The 27547-nt window shown below is 38.2% G+C and overlaps 1 protein-coding gene across 2 annotated transcripts in view; it reads left to right on the top strand.

Annotated features, from left to right (window-relative positions):
- The window catches only part of tada2a (transcriptional adaptor 2A), a 44497-nt gene extending 18941 nt beyond the window's left edge, over window positions 1-25556 (top strand). Inside the window, exons 5-15 of one of the 2 annotated variants that reach the window (XM_043718381.1) lie at window positions 2061-2218; window positions 2904-2992; window positions 4199-4271; window positions 4824-4887; window positions 6903-6946; window positions 10355-10465; window positions 12960-13031; window positions 15685-15817; window positions 22199-22242; window positions 24506-24588; window positions 24964-25556. In XM_043718381.1, the coding sequence (XP_043574316.1) occupies window positions 2061-2218; window positions 2904-2992; window positions 4199-4271; window positions 4824-4887; window positions 6903-6946; window positions 10355-10465; window positions 12960-13031; window positions 15685-15817; window positions 22199-22242; window positions 24506-24588; window positions 24964-25149 (1057 nt within the window). In that variant the 3' untranslated portion in view covers window positions 25150-25556. The remainder of the gene's footprint in view (window positions 1-2060; window positions 2219-2903; window positions 2993-4198; window positions 4272-4823; window positions 4888-6902; window positions 6947-10354; window positions 10466-12959; window positions 13032-15684; window positions 15818-22198; window positions 22243-24505; window positions 24589-24963) is intronic. The other variant, XM_043718382.1, reaches the window with a different exon arrangement.
- The last annotated feature ends 1991 nt before the right edge of the window (window positions 25557-27547 follow it).

Genomic DNA, 27547 nt, shown 5'->3' with positions numbered 1-27547 from the left:
CCCAAAAATAATCACAGTTGGTTTACATTTTTAGGTGCTGGTGATGTGTGCACTTCCTTAGTGTCAATGACTTAGCCTAAATATTCAGTGCAAACATTTTTAAATTTCTATTTGTCTTTCCTTACTCTTAGGCCATAATCTTCAAGTTTCTGCAGAGTAGCATCTAAATTGTGGAGAAGCTCATCCTCATTTCCCTCTGACTAAAATATTATTCAGGTAACAGTAGACTCCTTCCAGTCCACTTAAAATCTGATCCATGGCATATTGGAATAATAAAGGAGGCTTAACTGCTCCCCCTTCACATCCTCCCCTCCCCCAAAATAATACTCAGGAACACAATATCCGTTTTAGTTTGAACAAAATAATGGATACTCTCTGTGTCAGAATTCAGCTCTCTGCATTTCCATCATATAAAAACATAGGAATTAGGAGCGGAGTAGGCAATTCAGCCTTTGTGCCCACAGAACCTATTTAACATGATCATGGCTGATTGTATCCTGGTCTAAACTCCACTTTCCTGCCTGCTCCCTGTAATCCTTTATCCAACTTTTCATCAGATACTTTCTTGAATCTGTTGATTGATTCTGTCTTCACTGCACTCTGGATCAGTGAGTTCTGCAGATTCACAACTCTCTAAAAGAAGTAGTTTCTCCTCATCTCAGTTTTGAACATACCTCCTTTCACTTTATGGCCTTTTGTTTGAGAGTGTCCCACAAGGTGGAGCATTGTTCAATGTTCACCTTATTGATAGCTGGATGTAAGTTTGCTTGCGGAGCTGTAAGATTCATTTTAAGACGTTTCGTCACCATGCTAGGTAATATCAGTGAGCCTCCAGTGAAGCACTGGTAGTATGGCCCGCTTTTTATTTATGTGTTCAGGTTTCCTTGGCTTGGTCATGTCATTTCCTGTTCTTTTTTTCGGGGGTGGTAAATGGGATCCAAGACAATGTGTTTGTTGATAGACAACCGGAACTCTATTAACAAACACATTGACTTGGATCCCATAATGCCCTTAGGGGGAGGGGGTTGCAGTTCCAGGATTTTGACCCAGCAACAGTGAAGGAACAGCGATATGTTTCCAGGTCAACATGGTGAGTGGCTTGGAGGGGAACTTGCAGGTAATAGTATTCCCATGTATCTGCTGCCCTTGTCCTTCTAGATGCAAGCATTTGTGGGTTTGGAAGCTGCGAGCTAAGGATTTTGTTTAGCATGCAGTGGTGAATGAGAAGAGGATTCCTCGACGTTTCATGCAAAAGCCCTTCAAATGCTGCCTGACCTGCTGGGCTTTTCCAGCACCACTCTAATCTTGACACTGATCTCCACCATCTCCACTTCCGCTGAGAAGAGGATTCCTCCAACTGAATATTGGAACTGCCAATGCATTCCAACCACAAACTATTCGGTAGTGATTGTTTCCTTACCTCTCCCTCAAAGATATCTGAAACTGAGTTTCAATTTTAAAATTCCCATCCTTGTTTTCATATTCTTTCAAGGACTTACCTTGGTTACTGTTTGCGCCTTCACCAGCCCCACAAGGATTTGTGATCTCTGAGCCTTTCTAGCATTTTGTGCATATCTTTGATTTTGAATGCTGTGGAATAAGTGATCATATTTTCAACTCGTTGAATCGAGCCTCCGAAATCCGCACCTTGAACTTATCTATCCTTACTACTTTAACATGTTCCTTAAATCTTACCTACCTTGACACAGTTTTTGGTCTTCTTTTCTGATATCTCCTATGGTGCAATGTCAATATTTGGTAACAGAGCTAGGAAGCATCTTAGATTTTTTTTATTTTAAAGGCAGCATTTAAATGCAAGTTGTTAGTAAACTTGCATATTAGATTGCAGGAAGCACAGACGTGCAGTTTTTGGTGTAATTTATGTATGTTTAAAATTTTCTGGTCTTTTGTGCTGATTGCACTAAAGTCTGGGTAGAAACAAACTGTAGCTTTGTTTCTCTTGGTTCAGTGTTGAGTTATGCCCAGTACCATAATAGAGAAATGTATAGCTACCTATTAACTATATTTTAAAACAATTCCAAAAAACTTCCTTTTTGAAGGCAAGATGTAGCCAATCAGATGCGTACAAAATCCAAGGAAGATTGCGAGAAGCACTACATGAAACATTTTGTCAACAATCCTCTGTTTTCTTCCACATTACTGAGTTTGAAGCAGTCTGAAGAAACCAAAGACCTTGATACAGCAATCACATTTAGAGGTGAGTATTTGTTAAATTTGAGATACTAGAATTTCAGATTCTAACTGCAAGAGAGTATCTCCAATAACTGAACTGTGATTGGCCAGTGAAAATTTTTATGGTTATGGGACAGGGAGATCTTCAGTCTCTGCTGTGTTAGTGTTTTCTTCTCACTGCCAGTAGGAATTAATGCAGTTGACTTTGATGATTGGGTCATGAAAAGAGTTAGTTTGTCATTCTTCTTTGCCATGTTGTGGCAGGGGGTGGGGAAGGGGAATTGAGTTTAGACTTGATTACGCTCAATTGCGATTGCCATCAAGTTGAAAGACTTTTGCTTCAGTGTCTATCTGTGACCATCATGCATTGAAGCACTACTCTTCAAAAAGTAACTACTGGAGGGTAATATATAACTGTTCAATGCCTCTTAATGCAAAATAATTCTTAGTTAAATGGACTTTTAACAGAGTCTTTTTTTCAATGCAATTTGAAGTAAAAGACAAAATGCTGGAAATATGCAGAGGGTCAATCACCATCTGGAAGGAAAAATGGGGCTGAATCTTCCATCATAAAACACTACTTGAGTTTTCTGGAGCTGGAGAGAATCTTATGTGTTGTTGTCTTACATTAAGAGCTAATTTTTGATCTTCTGCTTCAAATGAAATTCTGCTACCATAAAATAGATCTTGCTTTTCCCAATTAATTGCAGCTTGTGATGATCCTCCCCGACCAACGTTTGATTCTGCAGTGTCAAGAGATATGGCAGGGTATATGCCAGCACGAGCAGACTTTGTTGAAGTAAGTGGTTTATTTTACTTGATTTGTGTATTTGTTCTACAATCTATGTTAAAAGATTGGAACAAATGTAACTATTTGTAAATAATAGAAAAACAGAAGTAAACCCAGAGACTGATTAGAATGCGAAATGAGTAGTTGAGGCATGTGGCAAAAATGCATTTAATGGGTAGCACCAGAGTACCATGATATAATGGTAATGTTGTTCGGCTAGTAATCCAGAGGCCTGGACTAATATTCTGAAAAAGTGATTTCATGTTGCTCCATGACAATTGACAAATTTAAATTCAGCCGACTAAATTAAGGTAGCATCCATAATTCTGAATGTGAAACTAGAAGAATGTCATAAAAATCGTAACTGTATTACTGATGTTCTTTAGGCCCTAAACAGATCTGACTGATATGTAAAACAAACCTACTACCTTCTAAAATGGCTGAGCAAATTACTCTGTTCACACCCTTACACCTTCTCAAACTCAGTTTGGGAGGAGCAAGAAATACTGGTCTTGCCCATGACACCCACATCCTGCATTAAATGTGTAAATAACAACATAGTCAAGTTAGGCCCAACTGTCTTGTTCTGTATAATTTATGTAATATCATTCTACAAATGACTGATTCTACACAATCACTAAATACTGACTTTAGTCTTGCAAGTAAACTAATTTACTGTGGTGATGGTGATTAGTTCCCTTTTATTCATGCATCTTAATGTTAGTTTTAAAATAGTTAGAAGTTAATTAGAGAGGGCTTGTTTGATTGTTAGCTAGTTGGCTGATTTTGTTTGTCCATTAGTAGTCAGTTAGCGTTCAATTTTGTTTCCTCCCCTACACTTGCAAAAAATGATTTGCTGTTGGGTGCAGTGCAGCATGTTATTGTACAGCATTGCCCCATTTTAACATTTGCACTGCAGAGCTAAATTATGCCAGTATCTGTGATTTTGACAGTTTTTGGGATAAAGTTGACACCCAGGGAGACATGCTGAAAGGGTATTTGCAAATCAAAGGAATAGCATTGATCACAAATCCCTGGAGCTCATGGAATTATAGATTTACATTTTTGTATATTTGCTGTTCAGCAGGTTGTTGTAGCTGGCCGGTTGCCTGGAACTAAAAAGTTGCAGCAATTACTTGTCTGCTTTTCACATTACTTTTTTATTGAAAATCTAAAAATATTTAAGCAGAATTAAAATTAATACTTTTAATACAGGAATTTGACAATTATGCAGAATGGGATTTGAGAGATATTGATTTTGTAGAAGACGACTCTGATATTTTGCATGGTAAGTTCTTTGATCGACAAAATTATCTTTTGTTAGTCTTGTAAACCCCTCAAACAGCAGTCCTTCTTGCTTTGTACATAGCAAAATGCCAATTGCTGTCTATTATGATAATATCCCATTGTAAAGTGGTCCTTTTTTTTAAGTTAGCCTAGAAATCTTTCTTGTGACTGTTGGGTTTAATTTGAAAGAAGCCTGTATTGCAAACAAAGCATCAATGCTTACTGAGGCCTTACAAAAAAGACAACATTTCTTTGCGTCAGAGCCATTTACCTGTCACCAAGTATAATAATTCCCCTCATGGTGATACTTTGTAATATACTGTTAATCCAATACGTTTGTTTGTGACTCCGTGTATCTAGAGCCTATTGAAATGGCTTTGCCCAAAAAATGTCTTTCATGAAAAACTACAGTGAAAGCATCCTTTCACTGTTGATGTTGTCTATTGGTTTATTTTGTAATTCAGTGTTTCACTGTTCATCTGATAATTAGGTGCTGCTATTTCCTTACATAACCCCTGCATCATTTTAATTTTTTTTCACTTCGTTTAAACAGCTTTAAAACTTGCAGTGGTTGATATCTATTATTCCCGATTAAAAGAGAGACAACGAAGAAAAAAGTAAGTTGCTCCTGGTTTGTTTTTGTTTTCATACGCAGTTGGCTTTTCTGTTTTGCTTTTACCTTTAAAAATAAATTGCTGTTTCATCTCCCTCAGTTTATCAACGGTAGTGCACTTGACATTGTTGTAATAAAACATTACAAGATGGTTTGTTGTGTTGCATTGCATGTCTGTAATGCTGAATCATTGATTGTATTCTGTATTAAAGGTAGAGATAGTATATTTATGGTATGACAGGTTGGCGCAACATCGAGGGCTGAAGGGCCTGTACTGCGCTGTACTGTTCTATGTTCTATTTATAAAATATGGTAGAGGAGTCTTGCTGGGTTAGATTTTCCAGTAATGTAAACATATAAACTAACCATGATAGTTTACCACAAATGTGGTATAGCTGTGATCTTCATTATGTACTGAAGCAATTGAAAATTTATAATGGAATCAGAGACAGAGATCCTTTGACTTAGAATTAAACATTCTAGACAGAAAAATAACAATCTATAAAATTGATTTCTGGTCTATGACAGCCAGAGTAGACTTTACAGTGTTGACAACAAAAAATTGATGTTTTATGTTCTCATTTAACTGTCTGCAGTTAAATCACATTTAATATTTTTGAAACGTAAATTGTTGTGCAGTTGGTGGCAGTATGTTTGTCAAAATAAACAAAACAGCTTGTGTTGCAGCTAACTAATTTTATTTTTCTACCACTACCACCTTCCTGTCTGTGTCCGCCAACTGCTTACAACCTACTTCTGAAGTATCTTAACCTATTTACACTGTCGAAGATATTGTATAAATATAAGTTGTTGCCAGCAGTGCATCATTTAGAAAGAAATATATGGCTTCAAGGTGTTCCAGATAACTTCTGAGTAAATTAAGTGTGTCTGAAGTGTTATAATGTACATGAAAATATTTGAAGGGATACCCAACACTGATCAAATGTGATATACTATACCTATATTGTTCCATCTATTTTAATGCTTTGTACTGCTCCTTTCTCAATATGACATCAGGGCACTTAATTCCCAAAGTCCTCCTCCAGTCTGCTCAGAACTGACATTTTCAGAGCATATAGATAAGCAGTTACATGGTGTCATTTGGTTTTAATAATAGCAGTGTCCTGCTGCATGACATTTAAGAATAACTTTGATTTCCAGAGATTATTCTGCAAGATCATTTTTCCCAAGCAGCAAGTCGTATTCTGTATGAAATTTGTGGGACTCAATTTGGAGTGGACTAGCTGTGAAATAGGTTATCCAAATTCTGTTCAAATCATCAGATGATCTGGCCTCCTACCCCACCTCCCCAAGCAGTATAGTAAAGTTAATGATCTCTATACAGTACGACCTTGCTATGTCATAGCTGGAAGAATCTGTATCAGTTCAACACAACTTCAGAACTTTCTAATACCATATAAAGGCCAGTTTTTGTATAAGGTTGATTGTGATGTATTTGAATGTACTTAAATATCAGTGAAATAATGAAATGTGTTTACATCCATTTTTCCCATCCTTCTGACCCCTTGTGGGGCAAGGTTACTGTCTTAATGTATTCAGCTTATTTTTAGTAATTATAAATGTTATAAAGGCAGAGGGTTAGATAGGGTGGACAGGAAGAGCCTTTTTCCAAGTATGGTGACAGCGAGCACGAGGGGGCATAGCTTTAAGTTGAGGGGTGATCGATATAGGACAGATGTCAGAGGTAGTTTCTTTACTCAGAGAGTAGTAAGGGTGTGGAATGCTTTGCCTGCAACGGTAGTAGATTCGCCAACTTTTAAGTACATTTAAGTCGTCATTGGACAAGCATATGGACGTACATGGAATAGTGTAGGTTAGATGGGCTTCAGATTGGTATGACAGGTTGGCGCAACATCGAGGGCCGAAGGGCCTGTGCACTGTTATGTTCTATGTTCTCTCATTAAAACTTATGATACTATGTATTCATCTCGAAGTGATTTGATTTTTCCAATAATTTAAAAAGTAATTTGTGACAGGAGAATCTTACTCTCTCCACAGAATTTTGAGAGACCATGGCCTGATCAACCTCAGAAAATTTCAAAGTGAGTAGGAACAATGTCTGTTATGTCAAAAGAAGGCAAGTTTGTAATGGTGCAGGTCTCATTGGGAGTTGTCATGCAGAACTGAACCTTTTCAAAGGTTTCCTTCTTCAGGCAGTATAGTATAAATACTAATTGCAGATGTCTACACTGTCAGTGCAGAAGTACATCAAGTATCAGTGATGCACTTGCTGCTGCTACTGCTGAGTATTTGCTTGCTTCTACTAGGTTGAGATGGATTTAGGGTTTTGAGCCCAACTTGTAAATGCACATTCTGTGCACTATACTTTGTATTATGTTGCGTTATTAATTCTACTTAAAGGGATAACTCCATTTTTGTGTGGAAAATTAGTGTACAAATTTGCTCTGTAATAAAGTTGTCAAATTTATTGCAGCCTAATCCTTTTATGCATACCTCTATTAATCCTTTAACCTAATAATTCCTTTAATCATTGTGCTGGCAAGAAGGGTTTTAGCTGTAAACATTTGCTGCCAAAGGCCATCCATATGTCTTTGAAAAAAGCTAGGAATGTGAAATGTTGGCTTTATAACCAAAATTCACATTCTTCAAAATTGGATTATATGATCAGCTTTTGATTTGCGTTGCTGCGTTTGTTTTTCATACTTTATTTTACATCAGCCTGAAGAAATAAAGCAGATTTATGGGAGATTTAAATTTTTATGACATCAATAAATAGCTAATCGTACCTGTCTCTCAATTACTTCGATGATATAGCAGGCATTTTATAGTTTCTACCAGTGCCAAGAGTATGGAACTGAAATTATCATATCTAAACTACTACTAATTGCAACTTTAACTGAGGTCAGCGATTTTGTACCACCAAACTGGTAAAATAGCAGTAATTATTGCACCATTCAAAAGTTAATATTGTACGAAATTGCTTACTTTCCTGATGTTTCCTTTAGACGGATTGGACTGTAACTTTCCATGTAACTACCTGATGAATTTACAACAGACTCTCTTAAGTCAAACTTCCATATTCAAAGCAATGGGTTTGCAATTTGAAGAACATTTGTACTTGGTTTTGCACTAGTCATTTGGATGATCTTTTTTTTTTATAGCCTGTCTGTTTCCTCTCCTGCCTTATTCGATCTCCTGCTGAAATTTTCATCATTAACTATTCCAATATGTTTTCTGGTCAATTTTTCATTGTCCATAGTCTGAACACTCAACAGTTCTACTACCCACATCCTATCCTACACCAGAATCCTTTCGCTCATCACTCGTGTGCTTGCTGACCTATATTTTTTCCTCCAGGCTCCAACATTTGCAATTAAATTGGCTTTTCTATTCCTTTTCTTTAGCCTCCATCAGCCCTAAAACTGCCTCCATTTTTGTCAGCTGCGACTTCAGTCTTTTCGAAACTACTCTCTAGATTTCCCCCAGTTTTCGCTGCCTGTCTACCTTCCTTTTTCTCAAAACTCCTCACTTTGACCAAGTTTTTGGTCAACTCTCCTAATATCTGATTCTTTGGCTTGGCATTTATTTTGGTTTGACTATGCATTTGAAACACCTTAGGACATTTTTCTGTGTTACAGATGCTATATATATATACATAACATATTGAGTATGAGCCACTCATTAGACCTTTTTCCCACTCTGTCCAGATTTGATTTCATTCAGTAATTTAACTCAATAATAAATTGTGCAAACAGGGAAGCTGAAAAATGCACAGATTTTAGTGGTACTGATGTCAGTAGTATTGAGAGAGGAATATTAGTATTTGGTAATCTGTTGAAATGAGAAATTTTTTTGAAAGCCAATAATGGTGATCAAGCTTAATGGAAGTCATCCTGTTGTTACGAAAGTGAGTCGCTGAGCTAAAAATGGCTTAGAAGCTTTCATCAGTAGATAGTCAGCATACTACAAATTGGATATCAGTTTTCCTAGCACATTGCATCACCGTGATTTTTAGCGTATTTAGTGTCTGGTACTATATGTACTTCTAAAAATTAGAAATACATAGCTGGGTCAGCCACTATAAACAAGAGACAATTTCTGATAATAGGGGTATGTCCCTTCAGAATGTCGTATCCTGCCGTTTTCTTTACAGCTGTTCACAATAAATAATTAATGTAATTAATACTCACCAAGGTTTCTACTTGGCTTTCACTCACTCAGTAACAGCAGAAACTGAGAGCAGATTAAATTAAAAACAACAAACAGATAAATTACAGTTCATTATCATTGCCGTGAGCTGAGTGTTGCAGTTACACGTCATTGCAAACCCTGATCACTTTCAGGATTCAGTATTTCTCTGCAGCAATGAATATGAATTACAGGATCCTCTCTATATTGCAATATTAAGTGCCAGAAAATATCCTAAACCCTTCAGAAAATGATAGCATTTTAAAATAAATTGGAAAATTGAATATAATAGAGAATTGTATTGATTTTCATTGCCAATTTAAAAAGACTTCTTCCCATGTGTTTATTTCCTATCTGATATAATTGGAGAAAAGAAAATTAATTTATTCATTTAAATAGCATAGTGCATTAATATTAGAATTCAATATTATCTAATAGACTCGGTATTTATGGTTTTAATGAAGCGTAATGTAATTATAAGTATATTCGGGTCTGAGTTGAAGTATCTCTTAAGGTTGTTGTTGGATGGAATAAGAGAGATCCTCATAAGAGAAGGGAGGCTGAAATCAAAGAGAGACTGTTGACTAGAATGAAGATAAAAATATATTAATGGGCAAATGATGGGTTTGGAGAAGTGGAGAAAGGTAGAAAAAGCGAAGGTCCTTTTTGAGTGGATTGCAACAGTTTCCATATGACTGTTGTCTGTCAGTGCTTGACATCTAAATCCATAGTTCCAAATGTTACCAATTATGTTGCAGCTTGTTGTAGTCTTGTAAGGAAAGACTGCTTTGAATAAAGGACATTAGTGACAAATGATATCAATAGTGCAAAATATGTATGATTAAATGTGGTAGATAGAAACTTTTAAAGTGTTCGAAATAGAGAAAAGGCAACAGCAAAGTTTCTGAATTGTATAGCCAGAGAAAGAAAAGAAAATTATCTTGAAATAAGAGAGAGAAAGCCAGTGAAATTAATTTTGTTTTTAAATTACCCATGATCAGTGCTATAAGTCAGAAAATAATATTAAAAAAAAACATTTTGCTTGCTAATAATTCACTCGCCAGCAACTAATTTGCCATTTAAACTGCTGACAGTTCATTGAACTCATTGAAACAGATTAATTGTAAATAAATGAGTCTCTATCCAGGAAATGCACCATTGGAATGTCTGGAAATAATTAATGTGTGTCAATGTTAAAAAGCATTAGATATTATAATGAAGTTTAACTAGGAGTTAATTGCAGTTGCACCTTATAACCATTGTAAAACTATATTCAAAAATGTCCTCTTCCAAAATTGCAGTTCTTGAACGACGGTACCCTAAAGAAGTTCAAGACCTCTATGAAGCTATGAGACACTTTGCAAGACTACTGGGACCTACAGAGCATGACAAATTTATTGAAAGCCATACGTGTATGTAACATTCATATGTTTTCCATTTTTCACAGTAGTTGCAGCCTTTCAAATTTAGCAGAACATACTCTGGTTAGGGAACCAATGTCTGCCACGAAGAGTGGCTTGGCAGCATCACTACTGATTGAGGTCGTTGACTCCAAAAGGATGTTACTGTTAGACTGGTTCTGTGGTAAGGGGACTAACAACAAGGGAAGACAGACTGGCTCTGCAGCAAGTGGGAGGGAACAAACAAAAGTGAAAGTCATATGTAACCTCATGCTCCCCAATCTGCTTATTGCAGATGCATTTGTCACATGACAGTGTCAGTAAGAGTACCCACTGCACAGCTGTTATAAAGACAAGTTCTGTCTTCACTTTGTGTTGTGTGGCACTATCACTGTGTTGAATGGGAAAGAATTCAAACAGATATAACAACTCGAGACTTAGGAATCATGAAGCGATGTAGCCCATCAGCAGCAGAATCATATCTCAACACAATCTGCAATACTTGCCGCTCCACTATTACAGTTGAGCCAGGGAACCATCTTGGGTTTAGTGAAGATTACAAGAAGAAATGTCAGGAAGAGCACCAGGTATATCTAAAACTAAATTGAAAAGTCAACCTGGTGAAGCCTTAAACAAGACTACTTGTATGCCAAACAGCATAAGCAATAAGTGATAGAGCTAAGTGATTTCACAACCAACAGACCAGACCCAAGCTGTCTAGGTGTGCCACACATAGTTGTGAATGGTAGTAAACAGTTAAACCAATCAGTAGAGTAGACAGCACCACAAATACCTTCATCCACAATAACGGGGGAGCCCAGCACATCATTGAAGTTGATGCAATCGTGGAAATATTCAGCCAGAATTGCCAAGTACAAGATCCATCTTGGCCCCTTCCAGAAGTCCCCAGCATCACAAATACCAGTCTTCAGCCAATTTGATTCACTTCACATTATATTAAGAAACAGTTGGAGGTGCTAGGTACTCCAAAGAGTGTGGACCTGACAGCATTCTGACAATACTACTGAAGATGTGTTCAACTGGAACATGCTGCATCTCTTGCCAAGTTATTCCAGTGAATCTACAACACTAACATCTACCAACAATGTGGAATGTTGCTCAGCTATGCCCAGTATACAGTAAGTATGAAGAAGGGCTTATGCCCGAAACATCGATTCTCCTGCTTCTTGGATGCTGCCTGACCTTTTGCGCTTTTCCAGCAAGACATTTTCCAGCCCAGTATACAGAAGGCATGACAATTCCAACCAAGCAAATAACTGCTCCAATCACGTGTACCCAGTCATCGGTGAAGCAATGGAAGGTATTATCTACAGTGCTATCAAGTAGTTCTTGCTTACTTGTAACCTGCTTATTCATTCAGTTTGGGTTCCAACATAGCCACTGTGCTCCTCATCTTGTTACAACCTTAGTTTAAATATGGGTAAAATAGCTGAATTCCAGAGGTGAGATGAGAGCAACTGCTCTTGACATCAAGGCAACATTTGACTCAATATGGCATCATGGAGCCCTAACAAAACTGGGGCCAGTGCAAAATGGGGCACACTGGTTAATACAAAGGAAATCGGTTGTGGGTGATCAGTTATCTTTGCAGAAGCTCCTCAGAATAGTGTCCTGGGCCCAACTATCTTCAGCTGTGTCTAACATGATTGGTGCTGAACATTGCACATTCATGATTCCTTGGATATTAAAGCAGTCAACATCCAAATGCAGCAAGACCTGGAAAGTGGCAAGCAAACATTTGCACCACAAAAGTGCCAGGCAATCAACATACTCAACGAGAGAGAATCTAATCATTTCCCCTCATAACTGTTGTTGAGTCACCCATTATCAGCATCCTGGACATTACCATTTACCAGAAACTGAATCAAACTATCTGTATAAATACTGTAGAGACACAAGGTCAGAGGCAAAGACTCCTGCACTGAGTAACTCATCACTTAACTCTCCACTTTCATGGAAGTCTGCAGTTCAAACAATGTTCAAGAAGCTTGACACTATCAAGGACAAAGTAGTCTACTTGACTGGAACTGCATCCACAAACAATTTTCCCTCTGCCACTGACATACTGCAGAAATTCACCAAGGCTCCTTAGATAGCATCTTCCAAATCTATGACCGCATCTTCTAGAAAGATAAGGGCAGCAGATACATGGGACCACCACTAATTACAAGTTTCCCTCCAAGCAATTCACTGCCCTGGTATTGCTTTTGAATGAAAACATCATCGATCAAAATATCAATCATTTAATTCCTTGACTTGAAAGATTTTTAAAAATCTCTTTATTCCTGCTTTTGTTTACTGTCTTGAATATCTTAAAAATAATGAATTCCTTAACAAAATTGGAAACTCGCAACAACTTCTTTAGAATTACTTTATTTATGAATTCGCAAATATCATGTTTTGAGCGGAAGGGGTGCAGTTATGAAAATTCAATGAAAAATTATCCAATTAAAAATTATCGTCTACCAATATTTGTTTCTTACAGTGGATTTTGAACTTCGGAAGGAGATCAAACGACTACAAGAATATAGACTGGCAGGAATTTTCACGTTCCGTGGTGAGTTGTTTGTAAATGTTTTTTAATAAGTATGCTTTCTCTTAAGCTCATAAATATAATGCAACAGGTCAGACAAGTGTTCTGAGAGACAAAGCTATATTATATGATGAAAATGCTTGCTATAGCATCTGATCCCATTAATGTATGAAGGAAAAGTTTTAGTGTGCATATGCTGTTGTGATTTTTATATATTAGTAAAGTTTTATGAATCAAATTTTAGTTCAGAGTAACACTATTTTACAAATAACTTTGAACAATTCCTGTAGTAACCAAGAGTCTTTATGTTTCCATCGCTACTTCCATCCAGTTCACATAGAACAATAAAGTCCTGCCCATTTTATTTGGAGAATAATGTGGACAAAAGTGCTGAGATTTATTCTGAGAGACTGTTAGTTCATCTGTCTACTAAAGTTGGCTTAGCATTTTATTAGCCACTTCCATGACCTTTCTCCTCGCAACCTTTACTCTATGAAATATTTTGTGGATATCAAACAGCATCAGGAATACCAGTGCCAGACACAAGACTCCGCTAGGCGAGAGAGAATGCTTACTACGGGAGACAAAGTTTATGGGAATGGCCCTCCATGGGTAGGAGGCATGGTCGGTGTGAGGTCAGGTCCAGCGACATATAAAGCTTGGGTAGATATGATGGTCCTGAACAAGCATGTGACCATATGAAAGCTGCAACTCGCAAACAGCGCGGAAGCAAAATATGACCAGCTTCTCAACTGCCTTTCTGACTGTTCTGGAACTCATGGGTTTTCCCTCTCCTTCAAGCACTGAAGATGCCTTGGAATCTCAGATGAACACAGATGTCATTGCTTTTGCCGCCTGAAAAGGAGTATGAATTTCTTCCGAGTGTAAGAGGCAAGCTAACATCCGTTACACGCTTCCTGTATCAGAGGCTGACTTGGAGGAACCTGACCCGGTGCTGAAATACCACAGGCGGAGCTACAAAGAAAAGAACTGGCCATGTCCTCGAGCTCAGAGGGGCAGAGATATAGTGAATGTAATGAGGTCAGCCAGTTGGACCTCATAGAATATAAGTTCCTTGATTGGGGCTGTTAATCTGGTCCAGTTAGGGGGCCCTAGCTGACATATAACCAGAAGTGTCAGAGGTTCTGTTCACTCTAAGAGCTGGTTCTGAGGGAACTGAATCGGTGTCAAGAATTCTGCACTGAAATAACTCCTCAGAGGCCAGCATCCCATCACCAAGTCGCCCTTTAACTATACATGGAGACGCCATGACATTGATCCAGCTTGCTCAGAGCCAGCTTTGAGTGAACAGAAGCTCTGATACTCCTGTTTATATCTGTCAGCCAGGGCACCCTCATTGTGGCTATTAATCTGGACTAATCAGGGAACTTATATTCTGTAAGGTCCACCTGGCTGGTCTTATTACAATCACTACAGACATCAGAAGCCCAACTGAATCCAAAAGATATCTTGTCATGTGGTGGTACTGAGCAGAGACACTGTTCAAACATTGCAGTTAATGGATTACATCACTTTTAATAGATTTCCATTTCATCAAATAATTTGTGAATTAACTGGCTAGCTGGTAACAAAGTGAAATATACCTTTAGTTCTAGTTTTGTTTTCGAGACCTTCTTGAGCAACTTAATTCAAGGAACTGCATTCAGTGACTAATTGATTACATTAATAGTGAATTAACCCTGATGTGTGGTTTAATAATAAAACAATTGGGATGAAGTGTAACTCATTTGGGGAACTTCTTTTATCTCTACCCTTTCTTTCACTTGCCTTCTCCCTTCTTATAGCTGGGCTTGATAACTAATTAGTGTTGGTATTTGCTGTTTTATTGGCGAAGAATCAATGATTGAATTTACAGAGAGGTCAGATGTTGAAAATTTTAAAGATGTCATCCTAATTCCAACTCACCCATTTCTGAGTTGGCAATTTAAATACTTACAGTTTGAGATCAGATCTACCCGATCCTGTTTTCTTCAATTTGAAAACCTGTTAAAGATGCAATTTATTTTATGAGGTTAAAACTTCAGCATTTGGAGAAACTCTTGTCTTGGGATTTTCCATTAGAAACTCTGGATCCACACTCCCTCCCATCCTATGCAGTCAATCCTGTTAATATCAAGGCCCAAGTAGCAGTGTGTATGGAATGCCTGAGGAAGTGTGCATTTTTTTTTAAATTGCAGGGATCAGATGATGGATAAATTGGGTGAGCAATTGATGGAAACAGACTTTCATGACTACAGGATAGTTGGGTGATAAATGGGTCTGGCTGAATTTCTCTACAGAATGCTGATGTGGATTTGATATTCTGACTGACCTCCTCCTTTGCTATGATGCCTATATGAGTTTTATCTTGCTGTTTAAATCATTACTTTGTGTCCTCTAGTTATGTAATCAGAAAATGAGTTAGTGAAAATTGCAATTAAATTGCTGCAAAGTATGTCTAGACAACTTGCATGATTTAAATTTGATATATAACAAACTATGGGATATAATATGTAGTAAGAATAGTTTGTATTTTGTGAAATTGCATAATTTTAGAACCACTCTAAAGAAGTGTTGAGTTGGAGAAGTTGCTGGAATATTTTAGTTTTAGAATATTCCCAGATGTCTCTGTTTTTTTTAAAATTTTCTCATGGTGCTCTGATCACATCTTGTGTAGGTGCCAAAGTATATGACTGCTTGAAGGTGCATCGTGAGGAGGAGCGTCTAAAACGCAACATGCTCACAGACGTTCTTCAGTGTCTGCAAGACTCCAATGCCTGCCAGCAGTGGTTACACAAACAAGCAGCAATGTGAGTTCTCTTGGACTAGAATTGCCCAGAAATTTGTTTAACCCTTTTGATTTTATCACCATTTGATTTTTTTGTCTCTCTTCATGGGAGGATTGAAAGTTATTTTGGTGGGAGAGTCCTGATGATTCCAACAAAGGTTGTTCTGAGGATGGATTCAGGATCCTTACTTCCCATCCATCCATAGTATGATGTTAGAGACTGAGTTTCTGTTGCATGGTACTATAGCATGACATCCTGTTTTGTGCATGAAAATTGAAAGAGAAAAATGATGCAGTCACTTAGATTTTAGTCACTTAGGTTTTTGTCACTTTAAATCATCTGGTGGTACACGGTCATCATCCTTCCAAACCTTTGTACCAGATTTAGCAGCTGAATTCCAGTTCACAAGCTGGACCACTTCAGATTACTTTTTCTAATTTATGACTATGCTTGTTGACCAATTGAGGCGTGATGCTGTGTATCAGTTGATTCCTTCCACTTCTTTGTACTTACTGCTTATCACCAAAGGCATAACACTCCATTTCTGATATTTCCAGTAAAAATATGTGTTTGGCACTGAGTCTGGCATCACATAAATGTTCTGCATTTTCCAAGTCATTCAGTTTGCATCCTATGCAGTTACACCCTTTTATTAAGAAAAAATCAGCATTGGCTCAAGTTACATTTAAATAGAATCAGACCAGTGCCGTATATGAAGCTCATGTAACTTGTAATTAAGATATTCATACATGAACTAAACACAGGAAGAAATGCATATTATGTTCTGATGTATGAAATTTCTACCCACTTTGTTGTCTTTGAATTTGTTTCTTTGCCTTATGGGACTGTGACCTCTTAATATTTTTGTTGCATTGGGATGTATTTGTGCAACAGTACTAGGAAGGCTTTTTTTTGTTGTTGAGAGTGTAAACTGAATTTCAGTGATGAATTTCATGTATTAATACAGAATCCATTCTGCAAATGTTATGAAGAAAAGGATTTTCAGTTTGGTGTTGCAGATATCCTGTAGTAAAAATATCATACAAACATCTTAGTAAACATAGGGGGAATGAGAACCAACTAGAACTCAGTAAGCTTGCACGCAACTCTTTGCACATTGAAACAATTCTTTGTTTAACCTAAGACACTTAAGTTTAATTACACAGTACTCCCTACTAATATATATTCTTTCTTGGAAGCTGAAGTAGAAAATAATTCAACCACAGATTGACTGAGGGAGAATAATTAGAACAAAGAAAACTTACAGCCCAGGAACAGGCCCTTCGTGCTCCAAGCCTGAGCCAATCCAAATCTACTATCTAAACCTGACGCCCAATTCCTAAGCATCTGTATCCCTCCGCTCCCCACTTACTCATGCATCTGTCCAGACGCATCTTAAATGAATCTACCGTGCCTGCCTCTACTACCTCTGCTGGCAACGCGTTCCAGACACGCACCACCCTCTGTGTAAAGTACTTGCCGCGTGTATCCCCCTCAAACTTTTCACCCCTCACCTTGAAAGCGTGACCTCTCATTATTGAATCCTTCAACCTGGGAAAAAGCTTATCTCTATCTACCCTGTCTGTACCCTTCATGATTTAGTAGACCTCAATCAGGTTCCCCCTCAATCTCCTTTTTCCTAATGAAAATAAACTTAACCTACTCAACCTCTCTTCATAGCCAGCACCTTCCATACCAGGAACATCCTCATAAACCTTCTCTGCACCCTCTCCAAAGCATCCACATCCTTTTAGTAATGTGGCGACCAGGACTGTACACAGTATTCTAAATGCAGTGAACCAATGTCGTGTAAAATTTTAACATGTCCTGCCAGCTCTTATACTCAATACCCCATCTGATGAAGGCAAGCATACCATATACCTTCTTGACCACTCTATCCACCTCTGCAGCAACAATGGACCTGAACTCTCAGATCTCTCTGCTCATCAATTTTTCCCAAGGCTCTTCCGTTCACTGTATAATTCGCTCTAGAATTAGACTTGCCAAAATGCATCACCTCAATTTGCCTGGATTGAACTCCATCTGCCACATCTCTGTCTAACTCTCCTGTCTATCTATATTCTCCTGCATTCTTTGACAGTACCTTATGCTTTCTGTTACTCCACCAATCTTCGTGTCATCTACAAACATGCTGATCATACCAACAGTGCCCTCTTCCAGATCATTTATGTATATCACAAACAACAGTGACCCCAGCACCGATCCCTGTGGAACATCACTGGTCACCTTTCTCTGTTTTGAGAAACTCTCTTCAACTACTACTCTGTCTCCTGTTGCTTAACCAGTTCTTTATCCACCTAGCTAGAACACCCTGCACACCATGTGACTTCACTTTCTCTATTAGTTTAGCATGGGGAACCTTATCAAACGCCTTACTAAAATCCATGTATGTGACATCAACAGTCGTTCCTTCATCTATTAACTTGGTCACTTCCTCAAAGAACTCTATTAAGTTGGTAAGGCACGATTTCCCCCGCACAAAACCATGTTGCCTATCACTGATAAGCCCATTCTTTTCTAAATATAAATAAATCCTATCCCTCAGTACCTTCTCCAGCAACTTTTCACCACTGACGTCAGACTCACTGGTCTGTACTTACCTGGAATATCCCTACTACCCTTCTTGTACAGGGGGACAACATGAGCAACCCTCCAGTCCTCCAGCGCTTCACCTGTGTACAAAGGTATCTGTCAGGGTCCCAGCTATTGCCTCTCTCACCTCCCTGATCAACCTGGGATAGATCCCATCTGGTCCTGGGGATTTGTCCACCTCTAGCCTACCCAACACATCTTCCCTACTTAGGGTCAACGTGATCCAGCCTAATCAACCTCTATCTCTAATCTCAACATTCATCATGTCCCTCTCCTCAGTGAACACTGATACAAAGTAATCATTCAGAATCTCACCCATTCTCTCAGGTTCGACACACAGCCTTCCTTCATTATCCTTTAGTGGACCAATCCTTTCTCTAGTTACATGCTTGCTTCTTATAGAAAAATAAAAGGCTTTGGGATTCTCCTTAATTCTGCTCGCTAAAGCTATTTCATGACCCCTTTTAGCCCGCTTGATTCCTCGTTTAAGACTGGTCCTACTCTTCCGATATTCCTCCAGGACTCATTCTGTTCTTAGCTGCCTGTACGCTTCCCTTTTCCGCCTGGCTAGTTGTACGATTTCTCCTGTCATCCACGGTTCACGGATCTTGCCTTTCCTATCCTTTGCCTTCAACGGGACATGCCTATCCTGCACTACCTTCAACCTATCTTTGAAAGCCTCCCACATGTGGAGTTCCCTTCAAATAGCTGTGTCCAATCTACATTTCCCAGCTCCTGCCTAATTTTGATATAATTGGCCTTGGCCCAGTTTAGTACTCTTCCCTTAGGACCACTCTCATCTTTGTCTATGAGTATTCTAAAACTTACAGAATTATGGTCACTGTTCCCAAAGAAATCCCCACTGCAACTTCAACCACCTGGCCTGGCTCATTCCCCAATACCAGGTCCAATATGGCCCTGTCCCTTGTCTTACTATTGACATACTGCTCTAGAAAAGTCTCCTGGATGCTTCTTTCAAATTCTGCCCCATCTAGACCTCTGACGCTAAGTGTATCCCAGTCAATGTTGGGAAAATTAAAATCTCCCATCACCACTACCCTATTGCCTCTACATCTTGCCATAATCTGTTGACGTATTTGTTCTTCTACCTCATGCTCACTGTTGGGAGATCTGTAATACAGCCCCAACAATGTAACTGCATCCTTCTTATTTCTCAGTTCCACCTATGATGCCTCACTACTCAAGCCCTCCATAGTGTCCTCTTTTAGCACAGCCGTGGTGCCATCCCTGAACAGTAATGCAACTCCACCCTCCCTTTTACTTCCCTCCGTGTCCTGTCTGAAGCATCTATATCCTGGAACATTTAGTTGCCAATCATGCCCTTCCTTCAGCCAAGTCTCTCTGATTGCAATAACGTCATGCTCCCAGGCACCAATCCAAGCCCTAAGTTCGTCTGCCTTACCCACTACTTGCATTAAAGTAGATGCACTTGAGGCTACCAGTTCTTTTGTGTTCATCTGCTCTCTGCCTACTCTTCCCCTTATTAACGCTATCTTCATGATTCTTACAGCCTCCAGTTTCAACCTTGCTGTCTACTTGTCTTCTCTTCTGGTTCCCAGCCCCCTGCCACATTAGTTTAAAACCTCCCCAACAGCAGTAGCAAAAACTCCCCCAAGGACATTGCTTCCACTCTGGTTCAGATGTAGACCGTCCATTTTGTAATAGTCCCACCTTCCCCACAACCGGTCCCAATGTCCAATAAATCTGAACCCCTCCCTCCTACATTATTCCTCAAGCAACGTGGTCATCCTGCCTATTTTTTCATTTCTACACTGGCTGGCACGTGGCACTGGTAGTAATCCCGAGATCACTACCGTTGAGGTCCTCCTTTTAACTTCTCTCCAGCTCCCTGAATTCTGCTTTCAGGACCTCATCTTGTTTTCTACTTATATTGTTGGTGCCTATATGCTAGCTGTTCATCCTCCCCTTTCAAAATGCTGTGCAGCCGATCAGTGACATCCCTGACCCAAGCACCTGGGAGGCAACATACCAACCGGGAGTCCCGTTTTCGGCCACAGAACCGCTATCTACTCCCCTTACAATAGATTCCCTTATGACTATGGCCCTACGAGTCTTTTTCCCACCCTTCTGAACAACAGTGCCTGCCACGGTACCATGATCTTGGCAATTGCTGCCCTCCCATATTGAGCCAAACAATGCACTTAAATATATAAAAAGAAAAAATAAAAGCCTTACCTTACAGAACCTTTCTCTTCTGGTTAGAGGAGGGTGGAGGGAGATACTACACGTCTAGTATCTCGTGTTTAGCCGCTGCCCAAATATATGCTAAGTCCTTACCTTCTCGGCACCCTCCTGGTTTCCACGTCACCTCCGCTCTGTCTCCCGCTGCTCCCAGACACAAAAAAATGCTGTGGTCTAAGTTCTGGAAAGTGGATGTGTATATTTAGTTTTATTTGTGTAAACTCGATGAACTGAAGGGCCTCCTGTACTGCAAGGTTCTATGATTACACCACAGAAGGAGGGGATTTGGCCCATCAAGCCCATGCTAGGAGACTGGGAAGCAGTTCCGTCAGTCTCATTCCCACTCTTTGTCCCCATGGCTCTGCAAGTGTATTTCCCTTGAATATTTATTGAGATCATTTGGACAATAAGTTCCAATTCAATTCACTGCCTAGAAAAGTTCTTACTCATCTATATCTTTTACCTAAAACCTTATATCTTCCTTTCCTTCAGCTTTATAAGATACTTTCTGATCAACCTGTTCAGAGTTGTTATGGTACACTTCTGGAATAGATAGGACTAGAACCTTGGATTCCTGGCTCAGAGATAGGGTCAGTACTGTTGTGCCACAAGAACACTTCTTAGTGCTTGTTTTATTAGATAATGTGAAGTTTTTCTTTGTCTACCTTATGTAAATTTGTCATGATTTTATACACCTCGCTCAGATTTTCCCTCAGCCTTCTTAACACTTAGGAAAGTAATCTCAGCTTCTTTTGCTAAACTTTGTAGCTAAATCCTGTCATCCAAAGAACCATCCTAGTAAATCTCATGTTCACCATCTCAAAGATCTCCATGTCCTTCCTAAAGTGTACTGAACAGAACTGAGTACAATTTTAGAGTGTGGCCTCAGCAGAGCTTTTTAAATATTTAGTGAAACTTAAACTGCTTTTGTACTCAGTATTACACTGTATGCAGCCCAACATCTGATATGCTTTGCTAACAAATTTCTCAATATATCCTGCTAGTCGTCTTGGTCCATATATGAACCCATGGTTTAGTCTATTTCTGCATACTTAGAATATTGCTTTTCAGTATGTTTTGACTCTCCCTATCCCTTCTTCCAAAATGTATCTCACGCAGTTTGCACTTGCAAAATTCTTGCATATCATGCAAATTGTTTGGTTTTGTTTTATTTATTTATTTAGAAGATTTGGAGAAAGGGTGCAATTGTTTATAGAAGGTACATAGTCTATATTAGAGTTATTTTCTAGTTAAAATACCTCATGTTTAGTATTAAATAAAGTCAAAATTTGTAATGACCCACTGGCCAAGTTGTATTTGTCTATTGCTCATTCACCCTTGCACACAAGCAGATGGCTTCTTAAATGTTTACTGCTGAAGGAATATCTTTTGATTTTTGATGGCAGGGAATAATCTAGACAAAGAACATAAGTTTTTTTTCTGCTCAGTCATTTTTTTCATTTAATCAGCATGTCATCCATATCAAAAAATCCACCACTTTGATTTACTAAATTAGGTTCCATGTTCTGAAAATGCACTAATGTGTATTTCATCTTTACATTTCAGTGATTCAGGATTAAACCCTGTGGCACTCGTCATTCCAACTGCAGGTAAGTAACTGCTGATCATGGCTGAGAAGTGCAGGAAGTTTTCCTTAACTTCATCAAGTACTAGAGTCATTTACAGCACAAAGTCGCTCAGAATAATCCACTTAGTCCCACTCCCCAGCTCAGGCCCCATATTCTTATACCATATCCTTCAACTACCCTTTCAATTTTCTTTTAATTCTTTGATTGTTTCTGCTTCCAACCAATTAACCAGGCATGTTCAGCAACACCTTCCAAACCCATAACTTATGCCATCTATAAGGGCAAGAACTGCATAGGAGGACAACAGCCTCCAAGCCACTAACCCTTCTGACCCAAACAAGTATCATTGTTCCTTTGTTTGGGTGAGAATCCTGAAACTTTATCTGTAGTAATGTGGCGTACCTATGCAACATCGGCTGAAGTGGTTCCAGAAGGTCACAATTGGATGTGCGACTGCTGCAACTTCTCACAGAATTTTAAAAAGCCAATTTTTTTTTCAGTTGCACACTTGCCCTCATATTCTATAAACCTTAATTTTATTAACCAGAATTTTATGTTGTACCATGTCACTACAGAGTTTGACTAACTCAATATATTAACAATTTGCTTTTTTAGAATAGGTTAGATCTTCACAATGAGCCAGTATATTTTTATTCCTCTGGTTTATACATGATTGAAATTGTACATACGACTTGCAGAGCATCAGGGCGAAGTTAAATTAATACGATAAATGAATGAGCAAAGGTGCACAGTAATTTTATACATTCTGTCAAAATCAAACTAGCACTTATTCTAGTCAGAATATATTATGAATAAGGACAAATCTCATTTGCTTAACTTTTTTTTACATTTTTGAATATACAGGAATTCCCTGTGTTTAGTGGTTATATATTTAAAAATTCTGTTACTGTCCAGTCAGATGTGCAAATTATCTTAATGTATTTGTGAGCCTTCTTCGTAGAGAAATGTGCATTCCTGTACAATTTGGAGATTGTTTATAGAATTGCAAACTGTGAAAACAGTAACTTTTGTATCATTATGACTTGTAATCTTTTACACACCTGTGTATGAGATTGGAAAATCCTATTGGCAGCATTATCATGCCAGTTTTTAAAAATAAGGAATTTTTAAACAACAGATCACTTGTCTCCTCTTTTCCTAGTTTTTTTTTCATTTTGCACTGCAGGTTGCATTTTTTTCTTACTTAAAACAAGTGCTTTTTCTTGTCTGAATTTGGGTTTGAATGAACTTGACTGTGAAAGAATGTTTATTACCAATTACCAAAACTCAGTATCCCTTTCTTGTAACAGCTTCATCATGTATGCAAAAGCAAAATATTGTGGAATCGGAAGCAAATAAAAGGCTGGAGACATTCAGTTTGTGCAAAGAATGATTCATGTCATTGACTTATCATTTCATCGGCTTGTCAATCACAGCACACAGTTCATTTCAGAATCTTCATCAGATGACACCATTTAATTTAAATTTGTGAGTTAGGTTCAGCAGTCTACCTGTCCAGAAGGGAAATACACTTGAAGTATGCATGAGTCAGAATTAGTGTTACAATGGAGTAATCCTATTTTCAACCTGTGGTATCTTTGAGCCAGTTTTCCCAGTGGAAATGGTGAATTTCCCAAGATTGCTTCCTATTTTTTTAATTTGTACTGTTTCACTTGAATATAACCTTCATTTACCAATAGTCTATCTCATTGAATTTACTGTCTTAATTATTATAATCCTTGTGCTCTATTTTGTTTCTCTGCTGTTCGCCACAATTTTTAGTGTCAACACATTCATTCATTAAGAGTAGGGACAACAGGATGGCAATGTTTGTCATTTCAGGATCCTACTCAGCACTCACCCAATTTTTCTCTCAATCTGAATTCACCTCTGGTAATAGATTCTTGCTTTCCACTTATTAATGAACTCCTGACCCAATCTCAACTACATGGATTCCTGTAGTTTTAAATGTACTCATCATCTTAGAGGAAGAAAGGTGATTGACATAATACGAGCAGAAGTCCCGTCCTTTGTTTTGAATGTTTGTTAGCCTTCACCAGAATTGCAGAATTGTCACTTTCATAATAGTGGTGATTAATTCAAGAGTAATTTATTGTCTGTGAAGTACTTTGGAATACTTAAGAAAGATTATCAAAGTAATAAGAATGTGCGCACTCAGTAATTCTGAAATGCTTTTCTAGCAGCTGTGGCTTCAGAAGAGAAAAGTAGGAAATGCTCCTTTTGTGATATTGATTTAATAATTTTTGCCCCTTTCTCATTATGGATGGAACAGGTAGGAGAAATGCACCCCCACTGAACCTCACAGGCCTTCCAGGAACAGAGAAGCTCAATGATAAAGAAAAGGAGGTACATTCATTGGTCTACTTCCTTGTGATTCTGAAATGCTAATTATAAGTTAATCCTTCATTTCATGGGTCTGAGGGGAAAGTTATTTAATTAGTTCCAAACAAAAGGCTATCATTTAACCCTCCATTTTATGGTATCTTCTGCAATTTCATTCCATTTTGGCAGCAGTAATGGAACAACAAACCTCAGCATTATTTATTAAAATGGAAAATGCTGGAAATTCAGCATTCAGGAGACAGGCAGATTAGAATGTTTATCATAATAGCAAGGAATTATCTTCCTATAATTGTAATATCTGTATGTAGGACTTTAATATACAACAAATATGTTTGAACATTGTTCTTTATGAATCTTTTCTATCTACCTATCTCATAGCTGTGCCAGATGGTACGATTGGTCCCAGGAGCATATTTGGAGTATAAGTCGGCTTTAATGAATGAGAGCAGCAGATTAGGTGGCCTGAAGCTAGCCCAGGCCAGGACTCTCATTAAAATAGATGTGAACAAAACCAGAAAGATCTATGATTTCCTGATACAAGAAGGATATATTACGAAAGCTTAAATGTGCAACCCAAAGCTGACGTTCAGTTGTGCTGTCACTAAGCAACCTTGGAAAATAGCAGACTGTCACCTGGCAACCTCAGCTTTTTCTGTTGGTGATGTACAGAGTGAAAAAGGAAAATCGTGTATTTTTATTTATTCTCTTTTTGTAAAAGATTGAAATTGTTCACTGATTCTGGATCTTTTATGGTTTGGTGACTAGTGTGAATTCAGCATAATAAACAGCTTTTTTGTAGTTGTTTGTGTAAAGATGCATATTTAAACTTTTTTATTATAAAATCTGATTAAATTTTCTTAAGTGTTTAGCTCTTTGTGGATTGTTTCTTGTATTTACAAAGCTGTCTCACCATCACAAAAACATCGCTTTGTGTAAAATAAATGATATGTAATAAATCTATTCAGCATCAATGAAGGACGGTGAATTGTTTCACAAAATGAAGAGTTAAGGTTTTCTGATTCAAAACACTGAATATAAGTTTGAATATTTCACTGAAATTCAGTTTTTGCTAGTAATCAAAGATATCAACTGGGGCAGTACTATGTTTGAATACTTGCATTCATTTCCAGTATTGAGAATCATAGATTTGTTTGCAGCTAGCTGCTTGGCCCAAGGGTTTTGGAACACATCGTGCTCATCTCTCCCTGCCATCATATAAGATCCAGGTTCAAGTCCCACCCTCCCCAGAGGTGTGCCATAACATGTCTGAGCAGGTCGATTTAAAATTGTACGTAAAGTCCAGTTAAACATAAAGTACCAAGGATGACCTGTACAAAATTAAGGAATGATTTTGATCATTACATTCCATTGTACACAAGAAAGTTAACCTATGATAAAGAAGTGCATTAGATGACTGAAGAAAATCTAATGGCCTTAAATTATTAATCTCAGTTCTGTTGACAAGCCTGAGATTTGTTTTTTTTTTCTGACCATGAACTCCACCTATAGCACAAAAATTGTAATTTGTTTCCTCAAGTATCCTCCTTTGTCCTACTGATCCAATTCTACTTATGATGGTATGCAGATGATTTAGAAATTTTTGGTGTTTGTACTGCAAAGAAGTTTTGCAATGCAATTTGTTTTACTTTGCAGCATTCCAGTGTTTGGCATCCTAACTCTTATGTGCTAGCTACCCTGAAGAATTTTTTTTTAATGCTGTGTGTAATCTGGACCATTGCAGTCTTTTTTTTTTTGCACACACCACAGTGCATATTTGGAATAGACACCTCAACAAAGCAATAGTTGATTTGGATTCAATTGGCACCTTTTAAAAGTATCAATATCTTGAATTAGGGATTGAAGCTTATAAAGAGATCAGTAACACTGTTTCATTTTTTTCTCCTACATGATATACACTTTTTTATATAAAACCATAAGAAATAGGGACAGGAGTTGATCATTTGGTCAGTCTAATCTGTTCTACCATTCAATAGAATCATGGCTGAGCAGAGACATTTCATGTCCACTTTCCTACCCTTTCCCCATAACCTTTGATTCCCCTTCTGATTAAGAACCTATCTATCTAAGTCTTGAATAAACAGAAGGATCCTGCTCTCACAGCTCTCTGTGGCAAGGAGTTCCAAAGTCACAACTCTGAGAGAAGAAATTCCTCCTGATCTTTGCCTTAACTTGATGCCCCTCTATTCTGAGAGTATAGCTCTGGTTCATGAAGGGACACATTGTCTCAGCATTTATCCTGTCAAGCCCGTAAGAATCCTTAGGATTTTCCTTAAGAGATGGTTACAGGAGAACTGGGATTGAGACCAAAAGATATAGGAGCAGAATCATGCTATTTGGTCCATTAAGTCTGCTCTTCAATCATGGCTGATGTTTCTCAACCCCATTCTCCTGTCTTCTACCCATAACCCTTGATCCCTTACCAATCAAGAACCTATCTATATTTGTCTTAAATAAACAAATATGCCTCCACTTCATTCTTGAGGCTGTGCTTTTGGGACCTAGTCTCTCCTAGTACTAGAAACATCTGTGTCCACTCTATCCAAGCTTCTCAGTTCTCTGTAAATTTCAAATAAGATTCCTCCCCCACTCCCCAGTTCTTCTAAACTCCGTTGAGTACAGAACCCAAGTCTTCAACTGCGTTTCATATGACAAGCTCTTTATCACTGAGATCATTATTGTAAACATTCTCTGAACCTCTCCAAGACCAGTATATTCTTCCTTAGATATGGGGCCCAAAACTGCTATCAAAAATTCCAAATGCAGTCCAACCAAAGTCTAATAGAGCCTAAGCAGGACATATCTGCGTTGTATTCTAGCCCTCTCGAAATGAATGGTAACATTAAATTTCCATTCCTAAATGCCAATTGAATAGCAGGTTAACCTCCTGAACTAGGACTCCCAAGTCTCTTTGTGATTCAGATTTCTGATGTCTTGCTGTATT

This window comes from Chiloscyllium plagiosum, chromosome 28, assembly GCF_004010195.1.
Source record: "Chiloscyllium plagiosum isolate BGI_BamShark_2017 chromosome 28, ASM401019v2, whole genome shotgun sequence".
Classification (NCBI taxonomy): domain Eukaryota; kingdom Metazoa; phylum Chordata; class Chondrichthyes; order Orectolobiformes; family Hemiscylliidae; genus Chiloscyllium; species Chiloscyllium plagiosum.
The sequence above is the reverse complement of the archived record's forward strand: the minus strand, read 5'-3'. Positions and strand labels throughout refer to the sequence as shown.